The sequence below is a fragment of the Stegodyphus dumicola genome, chromosome 3 (assembly GCF_044657685.1).
Source record: "Stegodyphus dumicola isolate Sdum_Otavi_A_Nest chromosome 3, ASM4465768v1".
NCBI classification, from domain to species: Eukaryota; Metazoa; Arthropoda; class Arachnida; order Araneae; family Eresidae; genus Stegodyphus; species Stegodyphus dumicola.
This window is the reverse complement of record NC_140770.1, coordinates 207,712,675-207,731,595: the sequence shown is the minus strand read 5'-3', so window position 1 is coordinate 207,731,595 and position 18,921 is coordinate 207,712,675. Positions and strand designations below refer to the sequence as shown.

Genomic DNA, 18,921 nt, shown 5'->3' with positions numbered 1-18,921 from the left:
TACCAAAAAAGGAAGCTGATGAGTGGAAGAAGTTCTCTACTGAACTGGAAGTTTTAAGTAAAATAGAAATTGAAAGGTTTATTCTTATTGCAGAAGTAGACTATGTGGAACTTCATGGATTTGCAGATGCCTCTGAGGTAGCATACGGAGCAACCATATATTGCAAGTGCCGTTCGAGAGATGGAGAAGTGAAGACAAGACTAGTGACGAGTAAATCCAGAGTCTCGCCTATTAAACGAGTTACTATTCCGAGACTGGAGCTTTGTGCGGCAGTCCTACTTGCAAGGTTGATGGTTAGAGTAATATCTGCATTAGAGATTTCTGTGAACAACGTTTATCTGTGGAGTGACTCCATGATCGTGCTTTCATGGATACAAAAGGAGCCTTACCAGTTGAAGACATTTGTTGCAAATCGAGTGGCAACAATTCAAGAGTTGACTAATGGTCATCAATGGCATCATGTGTCATCAAAGGAGAATCCGAGTGACCTTATATCCCGAGGTTTGGATCCCAGTAAACTTCTACAAAATGATATGTGGTGGAAAGGCCCTCTGTTCCTGAGATACGACGACTACCCAAATAGAGAGATTCCGGTGGAAGTCATTGTGAAGGACTTTCCAGACGAACTTAAAATCCTTAGTGACTCTAATATTTTTCTTAATGTGAAAGCTAACCCTTTCATTGAGGATTTCTTAAATTTAAGTAACAATTACACTAAAATTATTCGTGTTTTAAGTTTTATTTTTAGGTTTGTAAACAACTGCAAGGAGAAGGACAAGGTTTCAGGTCCTCTTCAGAGCTCAGAATTAAAATTAGCTGAACTTAAGCTGATTAAGCTAATTCAAGATAGTGAATTTAAAAAAGAAATTTCAAGCCTTGAAAAGGAGGGTAAGGTACCTCCAGATAGCAAGGTAAGAAGTGTTTTTCCATTTTTAGATCAATATGGAATTTTAAGAGTTGGAGGCAGATTAGCTAATTGTAAGTTGAATTTTGATAGAAAATTTCCTATAATCTTACCAAAGAATCATAAGTTGACTAATCTAATTATTGTGATGTTTCATAAGAAATACATGCATATTGGTCCACAAGGCTTACTGTCTATTGTTAGACAAGGGTTTTGGCCCTTAAACGGGCGCAACACTTGTAGAAAAATAGTACATGAGTGTGTCTTATGTTTCAAAGCAAAACCAGTGCCCTGTCAACAACTTATGGGTCAACTCCCTCAAGAAAGAGTCAGCCCGAATTTTCCATTCAATTGTGTTGGAGTTGATTTTTTTGGTCCTTATTTTATAAAATACCCACATCAGAGAAAAGGTCGCCTTAACAAAGTGTATGTGTGCGTTTTCGTTTGTTTTGTTACCTTGAGTTGGTAACAGACCTGTCTAGTCAAGCATTTATTGCAACCTTAAAGCGTTTTTTCAGCAGGAGAGGCAAGTGTGCTCGCATATTTTCAGATAACGCAACCAATTTTGTTGGTAGTAACGCAGAATTAAAGAAATTGAATAGGCTAGTCAGCAAACCAGATGATGAATTAGGTAATTATTTATCGAGTGAGAGTATTGATTGGTCGTTCATTCCCCCTAGAGCTCCCAATCATGGAGGTCTTTGGGAGGCAGGTGTCAGATCTGTTAAGTTTCATTTGAAACGCGTAGTAGGCAATTTGAAACTAACCTATGAGGAGTTTCTTACAGTAATTGCTCAAATTGAAGGCATTTTGAATTCTAGGCCCTTGCAACCTTTATCATCCGAACCAGATGATTTTGATATCTTGACACCAGGCCACTTCCTGATAGGCAGACCTATCACGGCTATTGCAGAACCTAATATTTTAAACGTTAACGATAATAGATTAAAGAGTTGGCAAAAATTGACTAAAATAATACAAACAATTTGGAAGTATTGGAGAAATAACTATTTGAGTGCAATGCAAGGAAGAACTAAATGGTTCTTTGAAAAAGACAATGTCAAGGTTGGAACTATGGTAATTTTAAAGACTGATAATGTTCCTGTATGTAACTGGCCTCTTGGCAGAATCGTAGAGATATTCTTAGGTAAAGACAATAAGGTTAGAGTAGTTTCAGTGAAAACGAAAGGAGGTATTTTTAAGCGATCAATTAATAAAATTTGTCTTTTACCTATGCCAAATTAAACAAAAAGTATGTTTGTAATTAATTATTGTATTTTCTTATTATAGTAGTTTGATTTTTTTGATGTTATTATTTGATGTTTACAATTATGTACCTGTATTTCGTATGGTCACTCTCTGTCATTTTTTATTGTAAGATTTAATTTGAATGATTACATCATGTCAAGGCGGGCGGTATGTTGCGCCTGCGCGCGCATTTCATTACTAGCGTCGGCGCATGCGTCTTGAGCTCTTGGAGTTTTGTGACATGAGATTGTGAGCTAAGAGCGTGTGAGAGAATTCGTGGCTTCGAGTGGCCATGAACTATGTAAATTAATGAGAATTAAAGTGAGATATAATACAGTCCATTGTTCCTGAGTTTATTGAATTATAGTGTAGTGCCTGTGCAAAACAGAAGGATTACAAAACATACCTAAGAAATATTTTTAGATTTATAAAACAAATAGTGTTTAATATAACTGCACGAAATTCTTAAATTTATCATTACATATATAAATAAAGTGCAGGGAAAATATTAAACATAAAGAATCAACAAGAACTTCATATTTAATTGCTTTTGCTGATTTTTATAAGTCTGGAAAAATACTCCAATAGAAAAGACATTTTATCAAACACTTTCCTTAATGAAGTATTCATCCAGTATTTTTATTATAAGCACACAATTACAAAAAAAAACAAGAAATTTAAGATATAGAAATAATATTTACATAATTAGATTTACTGTTACATAAAAAAATCATATAACTATAGATGACTTTATTAAAAAAAAGCTTTAAAAATCTTTTGAACACTAAATTAAAATTTCCCCACAAAAGTGCACAAAAGTACAGCATTTGTCCCCCCCCCCCAAGTCTGCAAAATTTATTAAATATATTCAGTATTAAATGAAGCATCAATTCAAATAAATACACTGTAAGGTTTATATTTATTTTAACTAACATTTATTTTAAGTTTAAACTATCTTTCCTGTCAAGCCTTACTTTCCGCTGGAATTGCCAATGCCAGAGTATGTAAATTTTAGTAGAACGCGCAATGTATTCAAAACTGTCAGCGGAAGTAATCTGAGTTAAATAGATGGGAAACGAGTTCGAAAGTGTGCTTTCTTGCTTCACGAGCATGGAGGTGGCTAGTTAGAAAGTGAAGAACCACGCGTTTCGGCCTGTGTGCTTGCCTCGGTAGATAGCTAAATCTTTCAACGTAATATTCAGAAGTTTGCTGAATTGTTAGCGGTATCTTAGAACGCGGTTAGGTTAGTTACGTTTTAGAGAACCTCGTAGGTAGTCACTTATTATTATTCATTTTTTAGTTTCTTATTTTTATTTTACCGCCGGGTCGGCGTAGTTTGTGAGCGTCAAGAGCACGTATCTGTAATTTCTAAAGTTGAATAAAAAGGGATTTAAACCCTTCTCAAAACTTTGTATACTTTCCAGTTCATAGCAGTCACCACTATTGTTGCGTGCAGGTTGGAAGCGCGCAACATTACATTGGCGCCCGAATACTTGTCGAACTGAAAGGCCGAAAACTGGATGGAAGCTGCTGGACAAGAAATGGCAAGCCAATTGGAAGGATTTGGATACCTGGTCCAGACGATAAGAGCGTCAATCAAGCCAAACGTCAATTTCGACGGAAAAAATTCGGTGGCGATATTTCTAGATGGCCTCGAAAACCACTTCCAGCTCTACCCTGTGCCTGAAAGACAAAAAGTTGCCATCGCCACATGTGCACTAACAGGACAGGCCTCGCTATGGTGGAAGAATATAGGCAAATTTTTATTAGGGGAATTCGGAGGCCAGACATATGCATTTGAAAATTTCAAAAAATCGTTATTAAAGGCCTTCCCCATAGTGAAAGACCGAGCAAAGCTAGAAGCCGAACTATATAGTTTTTATCAACGGGATATAGAAGAGTTGACGAACTTTATTCTGCGAAAAATTAAACTGACGGATATGCTGTATGGGAAGAAACCCGACGCGCTGATTATTGAAATAATCTTACCAAGATTGCTACCTGCTGCTCAAGATTACTTCGAAATTAGAAACCCAAGCACATTGCAGGAGCTCTTCGAATTGGCGGTCAAGTTCCAAAATCGCAGAATAGCGGAAAAAGCTAGAGGGGCATCGTATTCTCAAAGTATCCGAAGGCAATCTTCAAATGAGCAGACCAGAAATGCAAACCGCTCTTATGGGGGAAAGAGCTGTCAAGCTAACTCATCGAAGCTCGAAGGTCAAGGCCCAAAAAGGAAATTTGAAAACAACCGTCCGCATACCCAGAAGGCAGAAGTTGAAAGGAAAGCTTTAAACGAGTAAAGGGGCCTGTGAAAGCGAGGGTCCAGACCCCGGAAGTTTTGAAAAAACCCTCAAGAAGATACTTAAATACGGTTATCGTAAAAAACTCACAATTACCAAATATACAAGTCTTGGTTGGCGATGTACCAGTAGAAGCCCTCATCGATACAGGAGCACAAGGTAATTTTATGAGTGATATTTTTTTAAGAAGAATTTTAATAGGTTACGATTATTTAAAAATAAAAACACAGAAATCATACCAGCGCAAGGACAAACTTGTCACTGTATTGGAAAATTATCTTTAAAAATTCAGGTTCAAAGCCTTAAAGTATTAGTTTTTGTAGTAAAAAACTTGCAAAGTCCACTTATTTTAGGTATGGAGTTTTTAAAAGCCGCGAAGGCCAAACTGAATTTTCAGGAAAGTTCTATCGTGCTGGAGATGGATCGGAGGGTGGTGGAACCAGTGGAACAACCGCAAGTCGACTTTAGCCATTTGAATGACCATGAAAGCCAAGCCATCCAGCAAGTGGTGAGTACTTTTTCAAACTTGTTTTCAGAACGGCCTGGTAGTTGTCAAATAGTTACGCATGAGATACAGTTAACTGCCGACAAACCCTGTAGGACTAAACCTTACCGCTTTGATAAACAGAAAGAGCAAATCATAGAAGAACATATTCAAGAAATGTTAAAGAACCAAATAATAACGCCCATAAATAGTGAGTACGCGAGTCCAGTCGTACTATGTAGGAAAAAGAACGAGTTTCCTCCTTAGGATAAAAGGGTTTGGAGGTTTGCTATCGATTACAGAAAACTAAATAGTGTTACTAAATTCCCAGTTTACCCTTTGCCGGTTATAGAGGAAATTATTAGAAAGATTAAATCTACTAGATACATGACTACGTTGGACTTAACGTCTGGCTACTATCAAATAGCTATGAGACCCGAAGACATACATAAAACCACGTTTATAACAAAATCGGTCACTTATGCATTTTTACGCATGCCCTTTGGGTTGTGTAGGGCCCCGTCAACATTCCAGAGAGCTATAGACATTGTTCTAAAGCCTGTGTTAGGAAAATCGACTTTAATCTATTTAGATGATATAATTATAACGAGTAGTACGCTGGAACAACATATTAAAGACCTAGAAGAAGTTTTTAAATTATTAAAAGAGGCCGGTCTTACAATTAACGCCTCAAAATGCAAGTTCGCAACTAAAGAACTTAAATATCTGGGTTATAAAATTTCGCAAAAGGGTATAGAAACTCAAGATTCAAAAAATAAAAGCCATCAAGAATTTCCCACCTCCCAACACCGCCAAGAAACTTTCTTCTTTCCTTGGGTTATGTTCTTATTATCGGTCATACATAAAAGATTTTGCTAATATTGTTGAACCTTTGTTAGTAATTAAAAGAAAGAAAAGTAAATTCACGTGGACAGCAGAAGCAAATACCGCATTTGAAAGGTTAAAAGAAGCGCTCATCAATGCCCGCGTTTTGAAATTCTCGGAGGGGGACGAAAACCTGGAAATTGCAGCAGATGCGTCGGACTATGCTGTAGGTGCTGTTCTCATGCAAAATGGCTATCCTTTGGCATTTTTTATTAAAACGTTGAACCCTACACAAAGGAATTATACAGCTACAGAGAGAGAAACATTAGCCGTATTAATGGCTGTACACAAATTTCGAGTTTATTTCGGCAAAGCTCCAGTAACAGTCTTTTCGGATCATGCGGCTGTTGGTAGACTTTACTCGGGGAAAAACCTAACGCCTAGGTTAGTAAGATGTGCTTTAAAACTTCAAGAATATAATCTTATAATTAAATATAAACCGGGTAAGGAATACAATGTAGCTGACGCACTTTCTCGTATAAAACTGGACGATGAAGGAAATGAACTCAAATGCGCTGTGTTGACTTCAAAAATTTTAGATTCTAGAGAAACAATTATTGCTGAATTGAAAGCTGATCCTGAATTTGGAAGTATCTATGCATATTTGAAAGACCCCGAAAGCTTTGAGCACACAGATATCGATGCGATAAGAAATAGAGCAGAAAACTATGAAATAATAGATAATTTATTATTTTATACGAAAACAACAAACGAAAATCTCGAGTACAAACCAGTCATCCCAGCCTCGCTTCGATTAAGCATTTTGAAGGAATTACACGACGCGAAAACAGCGGGTCATTTAGGGGTCAGAAAGACTTTAAAAAGGGTACGCGAGGCGGTATATTTCCCGCAATTATACAAAATAGTAACTGCGTATGTCAGGTCCTGCAATCAATGTCAGTTAATAAATGATATTAATTACAGCACGGCCGGGTACTTAAACAGCATTCGCGCTACATTTCCGAATGAAATTTTAGGCATAGATCTTCTTGGTCCTTTCCCCCAGAGTGAGTTAAATAAAAATCGTTTTCTTTTAGTAATTGTAGATCATTTTTCAAAATGGACAGAAATTGTTCCACTTAAACGCGCGTCAGCCAAAACAGTCGCAGATGCATTCTTACACAGATACATTTTAAAATACGGTGCACCGATAAAAGTCATTAGCGATAACGGTAAACAATTCGTTAGCCAAATATTTGAAAACATATGCACTGGACTTGGCTTACGCCATATCAAAATGGTTCCGTATAGACCACTGGCAAACATCGCAGAAAGAGTTAATAAAAATATTGTAAAAATAATTCGAAGTTATGTTAGCACACATCACAAGCGCTGGGATGGCTACATAAATGAGTTAGCTTATGCTTTAAGAACGGCAAATCACGATACTACGGGAAAAACTCCAGCAGAATTATTTTTAGGACGGAAGTTAATTTCTCCATTATATAAATTATTCTTTGTGCAACAAAGAGAGCAAGAATTTAAACAAAAAGATGTGCAAAAACTCATTGACCAGGCGGTTAAAAGCTCGGATACGGCAAGAAATAGACAAAAATTATACTATGATAGAAAACACCGTGAAGCAGATTTTAAAGTTGGAGATAAAGTGTTGAAGCGGAAATTTTCTTTATCAAGTGCTCCAGACAATTTTACTGCAAAGTTAGCTCCAAAATTTGAAGGCCCCTATGTAATTCAGGAAATCAAAGGAGTCGTATTGTACCTTAAGAACGAGAGAGGGGAAATCTGTAAAGTAAGGCCCGACCAGGTGAAAAAATATTATAATCAAAATGATTTCGAAATCCTTACAAGAAGCAGAGAACTGAAGAGAAAGCTAGCCCTGCTACAAGTCATGCGACGGTACCCAAAAGAAGAAATGAAAACGTTCAGACTCCAGCATTTAAGAAATACAAGAAAGCAACGCCGCCGCGTAAAGAAGCTTTGGTAAAGATGAAAACACCACTTACAACGTATAGCAGTAGAAATTCTGCATTGAGGAGAACGCTTCCAGGGCCAGAGTGTCAGGTGCAAACAAGGCCGCCGTTCCGGGGAACGAAAAGACAGCAGGAGGAACGAAAAGACCACCACCAACAGAAGAAATTCAAGCATGATTCCAGACCGGAGGAAGCCAAGACCAGCCTTCCAGGGGCAAAACGGAAAAGACAGCAACCCGACGACTACCACTCCAAGAGGCCAGCATGCAAAGGGCGAAAAAGAAATATCAACATGGACGACACTCGGAGGACACAAAGGAGACGACTGACGTCGATGAAGTCCATATCGTGGGAGCAGTTCTGCCAGAAGAGGAGTCGGAGTTCCAATAATCGAAAACTCAAAGATAAGTTAAAATCTTGTATAATTTTTTTCTTTTGTTCCGAAATGTTATGCGTAAATACGAAGTTCTATGTTTTGACGGAAGTCAATTTGTCTCGGTTGAGACTTTAAGAACAAGCAGTTTCTGTCGGTCGAAAGACTAATTCTGTTACGTTAAAGCCAAAATTTGGCCGAAGATAAAAATAACTTCGTATTCTTGTATTAATAAGAACTTTAGTTTCAGTGCCGCCAGTTTGGCGAAGAATGCGTAAAGTAAAAATTTATTTCTCTTATTCATTTTATGGTAAATTGTAAAAATCATATGTATTAAAATTTTGTAAATGTACGTAAGTACTTGAATGTTATGTAAAAGTAGAATTTAGTCTAGAAGCATAAAATTTTAGATGCTAAAAGTAAATGCTCAAAAGAAATGAATTTTAATTTAAGTATTAAACTGTAGATAAAATCATGCTTTAGAGCGAAAGCCTGCATGTCTAAAGATGAATTAGGAGGAATTTAAAATGAATGTGTTTTGTAGGGTTCTCCACCTACACTTGAATTTTAAGAATGTTAAAATAGCTCATCGAGTTTTAGAATGTCGAGTAAGGTGTGTTTATTTGGTCGTTGAATTCTAACAAATCATTGTGGTTAGGGGAAGTGTTGCAATACTAAAACACGAACATTCCCGTTTGACACCACACATGGTGGAGAGCCAGGGTAAAGTTAAATTCATGTTTGAATACTTGAATGAATGTGAATTAAGCAGTAACTAAGGAAAATAAATCGATCAAAAACAAAAACTTATTCAGTGTCAAAAAAGTGTAAATTATAATGTATTTAGAAAGATACTGATACTTATTCCTTCCAGATGCTGGAAGGAAGAGAACATATTGATTGCTGAAGTCCAGGAAAGGTTGCTGTAAGAAGAGAGGCTTAAATAAGTATCTACAGAAATTTATTCTACCTTTTGTGAGAAAACAGTTTTTTTATGTAAACGAGGCTCTTAAATTTTAGTTCAGAATTGTGGAAACTTTTCAACAGGTCGTTTGTAGGACCTGCTTCCAAGTTTACCAAAATCTGGCAGCGGCAAATGTAGGGTTTATATTTATTTTAACTAACATTTATTTTAAGTTTAAACTATCTTTCCTGTCAAGCCTTACTTTCCCCTGAAATTGCCAATGCCAGAGTATGTAAATTTTAGTAGAACGCACAAAGTATTCAAAATTGTCAGCGGAAGTAATCTGAGTTAAATAGATGGGAAACGAGTTCGAAAGTGTCCTTTCTTGCTTCACGAGCATGGAGGTGGCTAGTTAGAAATTGAAGAACCACGCGTTTCGGCCTGTGTGCTTGCCTCGGTAGATAGCTAAATCTTTCAACGTAATATTCAGAAGTTTGCTGAATTGTTAGCGGTATCTTAGAACGCGGTTAGGTTAGTTACGTTTTAGAGAGCCTCGTAGGTAGTCACTTGTTATTATTCATTTTTTAGTTTCTTATTTTTATTTTACCGCCGGGTCGGCGTAGTTTGTGAGCGTCAAGAGCACGTATCTGTAATTTCTAAAGTTGAATAAAAAGGGATTTAAACCCTTCTCAAGACTTTGTATACTTTCCAGTTCATAGCAGTCACCACTATTGTTGCGTGCAGGTTGGAAGCGCGCAAAATTACAACACGAATACAAGTTAACAAATAATACAAGTTAACATTTTTTCAATTTTTCCATTATATTTTAATAATTTCTTTACTCTAATTCATTAAAAATTGGCTTCTTTATTTTTTTGAATATGTGTGGTCTTCAGAAGAAACAACATAATCAGCAACTTCACTTGGAACATTTAAAATTTCACCCTTAATATGATCCATTATATTCACCAATGGTTTAGAAATTTTATTTCTTCTAGTTTTGGGTTTTTGTTTTGTAGGGGAAAAAAAAGATGTTTGATTTTTTATGCTCACAGTTTGACATGTTGGTGAAGACAGTTTGTGAACTGACACATCTAGCTGAGAGTTTAAAAAAGTGCTTAAATCATTTAAGCACTGTTTGTTTTAACTATAGCATTATTTTGAGTCGCAGGATCTAGTTGTCTTATTTGACTGCTAATCTTCTGAATTAATTCAACAGATTTATTAATCTGAGAACTAGGTGAGCTTTGAATAAGAGTATTGTGATGCTTCTTTGGCGATATGAAGCAACTCCAATGATGGAACACAGCAATAACTTTTATTTAACACTGGAAAAAATGGCGACATACAAACAAGAAGAGAAAACATATTCTAACATTTAAAAATAAATTACATTCTTCGTGCGACAGTCGCACGAGGCACTCGAGTCTGGTTTTAAATATTGCCATTCACAAATACCTTAATGTTCATCTATTTAAATTATTTAAACTACAAGATTTTAATATTATTTAAATCTGTTACAGTATGGATTTTTGAACTGCTTTAGTGAATAAATATTTGAAACAGTGTATACAATAATGGTGCTTCCAGCTGACATTCTCTACTTGAAATTTTTGATTTGGTATCAAATTTATATTCACACAAACTACTCTGCCCAACTTTTATTTTTTGCAGGACAAGACATATGTGTTTGCATATAGCATTCCTTATAACAAAATCTTAGCAGTTGCAACTTACATTGTGAATACAAATTTCACATGATATGCATTGCATGCCCATTTACTTTGTTTTAATATCGCCGACTCTTCTGTATGTATTTTGTGCTTAACTGAACAAGATATGACCACTGTTGATACTGACAAATGCCCCACATTCATTTTCATTGCCTTGTTGAAAAATACTGGAAAGCATATAGCCTGATAACCTAGTGGCCAGAAGGCTGGCATTTGATAAATAAAATTAAAGTTCTTAAAACTATTGCCTATTTGAATAATGCTTATAATTTTCAGCAAAATCATATGCAAATTTGAAAATATTTTAAATGCATTTTTAAACATTTCTTGAAGATCAATTTCCTGTATTATGAGTTAACATGAGTTAACATTCTTCTTGACGTCTTGTGTAATTCAAGTGTGAAGAATCACAATATTAAAATAATATCACTCCTAAATTTTTATAAAGCAAATCTTTCAATACTATGCTTTTAATTTTTAAAATTGATTTGCCAAATTGACAAAGACATCAAAGTTGTGCCAGCTAAATTGTTCTAGTATCGTATGGCATATTAAATTTCCATACGGAAAAAATATATAATTTTTTTTAAACTTTCAATTTTTATAATGATTTTAAAGTTTTCCAAAAACTTTTTGCTTTAATGTGATGTTATTTGAAAACAAGTTAATTTTCTAAACTTTATTAGTTTAAGACGAAATTTTAAAAATACTGTTTTCAAGACTAATACCAACGTTGGTTGATTACAAACGTATACTAATAAGATTGATAACATTTTACATTTATAGTATAATCGCAAAAAATCATATACTGCAAATACATACACAAAAATTACTTTGTGAATAATCTAAAGTTATGCCAAAACTGTAGAATTCTTTTCTTACGGTTACTTTTAATTTAATACAATTCTAATAATAATATGTTAACGTATCACTAGAATTACAAGAGAAAAATCGGGCAATAGCCAACATCAGATGTTTGAAGTTTAAACTAAACAGTAGTCCAAAAGAAACCTGATTTCATAATGTGCATTAAATTACTTTTAGTTTTAAAAGAGAAAGAATTTATTCTGATTGTTATTTTTCAATCTGAAGGCAGTATTCTTTATGATGATATTACAAACTTTTGAGGGCAATAAATGCATGTTTCTGAAGATTTTATAAATTTAAACAGATGTGTATGAATACATATGTGTATCTTAGTGGTGCATATCATGTTTAGCATTTTTCGTAACTCCACTTGCAGGGTAATAACGTTGAAACATATTTTACGTAAAAATGTTTACTTTTATATTAATTTAAAAAGTTTTCACACACCTAGAAGAAATAATTGGTATAATTTTGCAAATGGTAAGAACCTAATAGATTTATTTTGTTGCATGGAGTTCTACATGAATAATTTGTGAGCAAAAAGTAGGATATCTACGGATTTTGTACATATGTGAAAAAATTTTAGTGAAATTATGTGGGAAATTGTTGCGTTTTTTGTATATTGTAACATGAAATGCTTGAAATAGACGGTGCTTTGTCGGGAAAACAAGATTACAGAGGCAAGTCTATTTAACATTGAATTAAACGTCTATCTGGCTAAATTAAAAAGATATCGCCAAGTTGGCGACGGTTTTTGTGACTAATTTTTAACCCCAAATTTGGCGAGAAATCGCCAAAAATCTCCTTTGATTTGTTCTGCGTACAACTGTAATTGCTATTGTGATTGAATAAATATGATTGATCGCTATATGTTACTGCAACCGTATTCTACCATTACATGTAGCTTATACCTCATATATTCGACTTTTCAGTAACTTCAAGGTATGGAAGGTCTTCAAGATTTCTCGGCGGCCAAAGGAAAGCTTTGTAGAGTGATGTGAAAGCACAGAGTAGATATGTAAGTGTAATCTTCGGCTTTTAGATGTCTTCTTGTGTTTAACATTCTTAGTAGTTTAAAGTATAACTACAGATTGTATTCTGTAATAATGAGAAGAGCTGTGCGAGTATTTTATGGGTTCTGTGTGCTAAACATTCAACCTATTACGAACACGTGAGCATGCAACAATATATTTTTTGTTTATTACATGAATTTGTCTTTCGAGAATCTTTTATACCTTACAAACGTATACGCACACTTGCACATGAAAAATTTTCAGTTTACGCTTATTAAAGAATGTCTTAATGTTTTCGTGATTTTTTTAAAAATTCGGACAGTATTTTGTTTTTTACCAGTTAAAAATCCAATACATGTACAACAATTTTAAATTCATTTAGTTTTAAGTCACTAATTACGCCACTGAAGTTGAACTGATATTCAACCCTTCGGATATTAAATCGGTAATCAAACAGACACTGCATTTAACAAATTGCAAATATAAATACTGAGAATATTAATAAAATAATTTTATTAATGGATGAAAAATTAAAATATTACATATTAAAGTTATTTACAAATACTGGCATGTCGATTTTTGTCAATCACAATCTTTTTGTTAGCAAACTGCTGAATAATAAAGTTTTTTACATACTGAACAAGAAAAGTTTACAAATTATTAATTATTTACAAAGGCTGGCATGTTGATTTATGTTTCTTCCAGTCCTTCTGTTGGCAAATTTGAGAACAATAAGGCTTTTTGCATACTGCACAAGAAAGTTTACCTGCAAAATAAACATAGATTTCAAAATATGAAACAAAGTACAAAAGATAAATATCATAAGGTAAAAGTAATTAAACTATGAAATTATCTGAAACTGTATATTAATATAAATTATAATAAAAACATATACATTATCACCTGTTATTACGTAAATATTAGTCGCTGATAGAATTTCACTATAAAAATGATATGTAAAAGATCTGAAGAAACATGCCATTCACGTATAAGATAGAGCAAACTTTTTAAGACTGCATATATAAAGAGATTTGTAGGAAGCAGATTTATCATTGCTTGCACAGTTTCTAAGGCAATGCATATACGTAGGAATCTCTAAGAAGACGAGGAAGATAAGACGAGGAAGATAACATGCTTCAAAAATCTATTATTTGTTAGATGTGTAAATTAAAATATTTTTATATTGGCAGATTAGGGCAATAATTGAATTTATTTATCCGAGAATAACTTTTGAAAGAAAAGAAACTCGAGCTGACGCTAAAGCATTATGAAGCTATGAATTTCTATAATTTTAAAGTATGGCTAAATCAAGAAAAATGATATCAATGTAAACAATTAGCTCATGGTAATGAAGCTAAATCTTCTGTCACGGTATTTATCTGATTTACGAAATTTCGTAGAGGTCAAAAGTCTCTCCTGTGTGAACAACATACAAGAAGATTTTGGAGAGGTATAATTTCAGAAATTACTTCGGCGATAATAAAATAATAATCATTGATAATCGCTGCCCTTACCAAACGGTACAGAAGAAACTCAACATTGCTTTCTCAGCTATAGATAAAATTATTAATGACGAAATTACGAAAAAATGAGGAGCATACGAAAAATCAGTTTTTCGATAGGTCCCCATAAGTAAGCAACAAAAACCGGAGCATGTCAGGGTCAATAAATAAATCCTAAAATTACGTGAAGATAGTGGACAGAGCTTTATTTCTAAAATCATAACTGATGATGAAACTTACAAAGTATGTTTTGATGTTTTAATGTAATGTATGCGTGTTTGAAGACAAACTTTAACTTTCAACGGAGAAAGACAACGAGCAATGAAAAAAGTAATATATGAACTTTTTTTTCCAAAAGTGCAGGAGTGACCAAAGCCATGAAGTTACAGGGACAGAAGGTAATTACAGCTAACTGGTACACTACTAAGTGTATTCCAGAAATTCAAGTGAATATTAGGGATCTCATGTTTCCCTATGATAGTAGATCTTATCTTTCCGCAAGACTGGCAGTCAGATTTCTTGAACAAAAACATACCAAAGTGATAGAACATCCACCGTATTCTCCCGATCCTGTTATGTGTAACCTTTGGCTACTTTTTAATCTAAGACAAAATTTATCGTCATTTTCATTCCGAAGATGAAACTGATGAAGCATATTTTTCATGAACTGAAATTGATCATTTGAAGCATTTAATTTTTCGAAAACTCGTCATCAAAAGTTCATCAGTGTTGGAAAAAACGACTTTGAACACACTTAAAAGTTTAACTTGTATCATCTAGTTGTATCAGAAAAATTTCAGGCCGTCTCTTATATTGGCTTCATAAATTCAATGATGTGCAATTGCTCAATTTTCTTCTAGTGATTTTTTTTAATTCTTAATAAGCTCCAAAAAGGATGCTTTCTATGTTTTGAGTATAAACGAAATGACTTTTCACATTATTTTATTATAAATAAACTAATATGTAGTATTTTTTGAGATTTTCAAAGATTTCCATTTATGATATCCCAGCAAAGATTTTAAAGTCTTAACACTTAATCTTTCACGGGAGGCCTGAAGATTTTAACAGTATTTTTATTTCTTTTCTTTTCCCTCTTTATTTCTCCCCCTCCCTCCGAATCAACTTTCATAGAAACTGCTAATCTCCATTCCGCAAAGCGGTCTCTTCTTCAGTACTTGGAACATATTCTGAAAAATGTGCTGATATCTGGTATTGAATCTTCTGTTCAGTTTCCCTTTATATCAGCTGGGAAGCATAGAAATAAACTGCATTTGAAAGTGGACCTTATTCAGCTTTAAAACTATTAAAACAAAACTCATATATTCAGATAAAAAAGGCCTAGAGTAAATTACTTAAATTTCATCGTTTGAATATGCTTATACTTAAAATCAAGATTTAAAACATCAAATTTTTAACATGAAATATGGCATCTCATTGTAAAATTAATAGACATTCCACATAATGTTCCAAATTATGAAAGTATGTTATTTAAAATAACCAGTTTAGCCAATTTAGTTATAAAGAAACTACGCTTTTTCTAATCACTCCTTACAAATTAAAAAAAAAAGTGTTGGGACGAGAAGAAGGAAAAAAGTAAATAGATAAAAAGAGAAAGACAGAAAATTGATAAAAGTTTTGTTATTTGGTACAAAAGAATTATAAACAGAAAAGTCATGCATCCGAATCTCAAGGTGTAATTCTTAAATATAATTTACACAGCTCACTTAAGAAGTTTAAGAATTAAATATATAGTGCAGAATCTATAGAATAGAATATAATCTGAAAGTGCAGAATATATTAGCCATATTATTCGATTCATACGTTAAAGAGATAGCTGAGTGCTTTGCCGTATTCTGCTAACAAAAGAAAATGAATTAATGAGCTTCATAAATGTAGGAGGATAGTTTTCCTGGTGTACACTAAATTGTAAATTAGGCACTTAGAGACTATATTTCTCCAAAACATATCTCATAACAATAATAAAAAGTGCTGTATTATAAAAGCTGATTTATTTATTTTACCAAAATCCTTTAATTCCATTTGTGTGGTAAGGATGACATACGTTACGAGGTAAATGATGGATGGTCGTTAGAACTTTGAAATGCCTATTTTAAAGCAACACATTAAAACAGACGAAATACAATACACAGCAGTATTTTTACATTCACCAAATGTACGTGGGTGTTTCGCTACAGCTTTTCGTTTAAAAAAAGTAGAAAATAAAAACTAAGATGTAAGATTTTATGGCTTATAAAGAATCACGTCAAATTATTACATTATTGAAGAATTCGAAAAAAAAAAAAAACTGCCCTTGGCACGCATGCAAGTAACATCTGAGCATCAAACAGCTACTCCTTATATTATTAGAATCCCGAGCAAAATTTAATATTAGAAAAAAAAATCATCTGAGTTTTCTACTTTTAACTGCAACGACAAATTTGTACCCAAGTACATAAAAATAGTCCAAATGAAATAACGTTAAATCATGTTAAAACATGATTAATATAAGAAACAATACTCATAAGCAAATTCGCGAAACAACGCGAATGTACTTTACTTTACACATAATACAGTTATTTTAAGGCTAATGCATGAAAGATGGAAAGTATGTCTCTAAAATGCATCTAAAAATAGGCATTACTCTCTGCCTATTTTTAGATTAATTATAATTAAAGAAATATACACATTTTTGTTTAACTAATTAATTTATTCGACAGTATTGCATCAACATACAACGTGACGTGTAATTGCTTTTATTTCTCTGCTCTAAATGTTATCAATTGCATAAGTCATTTATTTTCTTTTATCAAATATAAAACTTTTTTGGCACTTCGAAATGGTCTCTTCAACTAAATTACTGAAAATAGTGAATCACTCACTTCTGAAAAACTGAATGATGACGCTGAAGATAGAATTTTATATAACACAGGAATAAGTAAGGAAAATATTTAATAGTGCTTACCAATTGCCGTATTACAGAAGAGACACCAAAAAAACGGATTGTCTATCAAACCTGGTGGTCGGGAAAGGTAACCAGCAACTTTACTTGAATTAAATTTATTTCGCTGTATTCTGTCTTGAACCGCTTTTCTGCCGTTTTGGTCACATTCCACAGATACACTGTTATGCACTTTCTTTGTTCTGAAATCCAAATCTTTCTTAAACTTTGGCAAAGTATTACTGTTTGCATCTTTGTTGGAATCATCTTTGTGCTCTCCTGATTTCGCTGAGGGATGCGAAGGGAAACTATTATATGTCTTTTTTTTTGGAACAAAGTCTGTACTTTTCTTACATGTAGTTAAAATACTACGCAGTTTCTCTACTTTAGACTTCATTTTTGCTTCCTTATCATCCCGTGTCTGCAAAGAAACGTGCAGTAAATTAATTATGAGAAAAGCAACCAAATTTAAAATTTTATCTGCAAAGACACCTGCTAATTAAAATAGGAAAAAAAAGTGTAATCCCATCACAATATTATTAATCCTAATGTGTCACTCATTTGCACTGAAATTGTAATTATTACCTTCTAATATGCCAGTTTTCTATAAAGAAGAGTTGTCTAACTGCAAACTATATTACCTTTTTGAAATTAAAAAAATTATCAATTAAAGAATTAGTGAAATTAAAATTTTAATGGTATGCTTCTTTTGTTCGGCGTGCTATTTTATCTTAATTATGTTTCTCTTACTTTTGGTATATTTCCGCGCTCAGACTTTATTATTCCCAACACAAATCCCTATCAAATTTGAAATCTGATTCAGCATATCAGAAAGTTGACAACATATACTCTCCCCTCCATCAGAAATCAAATTCATTAAAACACTTACAGACACATTTTAAGGATTTTTCCCTTTTTAGGTTATCTAATAATTTATTTCAAAAACAAGATTAAAATACCAAATATAGATTAACATCTTGGGGTTAATTTTCGTCCAATGTAAAGCAGTTCTTGTGGAATGTCATAATAGAAGTTTTAGTTCTTATACAAGTGTTTAAAGTGCTAACTATGATCTAGAAGTATTTAGTACTACAGATGAGATTCTGAAATATGCTCGCGAATTTCGACCTATTCCATGGACAGTGTTCAGGATTATGACACAATTATACGGGCAATAGATTCATCCATTACCGATGCACGCTTCAGAAGCAAAGGTCCGGCCATTAAGGGAAGCGGACGAGAAAAAATTATAAAGGAATATTTCCATTGATCTAATATAAATATTCGCCATTAATGTCCTTTTCTTATCTATATGCTTTATAATAGAAGGTACATAAATTAAACTAAATTTAGAAATTAACATGATTTCAAATCAACATAAAACAGCAGTCATATCGTCTGCAAATTCAGAACTATGTTCTCATTTCTGTCAACGATCTAGCATAATATCTGTGTTTTACTATCTAAATATTTTTAGTATGGCAACTCTTTGCTTTAAGTATTTTTCCGCCAAAAATGCCTCATGAAATAAAATCAATTATTTTAAACAAATATTGTCTCAACCAAGACTGGATTCGCAACGGGGTTGGTATGAGACGCATGGGCATCGAGGAAATTTTAAAAGGGATTTATGATGATTGAGGAATCGATAGCCCTGACATTGTTCACCATAACCAGCATCTCACTGTTTACAAAAAAAAAAAAAAAAAAAAAAAAAAAAGTATTAATAAAATCTATAAGCGATTGTTTATTGATATAAAGTTTATCATACACATAAATCAAATCTTATTCAAAATACAAGGGTACGTTAAGTTTTATAATTTAAAGGTCATCAGAGAG

General features: G+C 33.4%; 1 protein-coding gene across 1 annotated transcript; it reads right to left on the bottom strand.

The window, feature by feature from the left end:
* Positions 1 to 13,191: 13,191 nt before the first annotated feature.
* LOC118180201 (uncharacterized) lies at positions 13,192 to 17,497 on the bottom strand. The gene is made up of 2 exons (XM_035349322.2): positions 17,107 to 17,497; positions 13,192 to 13,408 (listed from the first exon to the last, which is right to left on the bottom strand). The coding sequence occupies exons 1-2, from the start codon at positions 17,477 to 17,479 to the stop codon at positions 13,311 to 13,313; spliced, it is 471 nt and encodes a 156-aa protein (XP_035205213.2). The 5' UTR covers positions 17,480 to 17,497; the 3' UTR covers positions 13,192 to 13,310.
* Between the last annotated feature and the right edge of the window lie 1,424 nt (positions 17,498 to 18,921).

Coding starts and splice junctions, on each gene's coding strand:
- LOC118180201 (XM_035349322.2), bottom strand. CDS start 17,479: ATGAAGTCTAAAGTAGAGAAACTGCGTAGTATTTTAACTACATGTAAG. Junction 13,409..17,106: donor CTTCTGTAATACGGCAATTG/GTAAGCACTATT, acceptor TTTATTTTGCAG/GTAAACTTTCTTGTGCAGTA.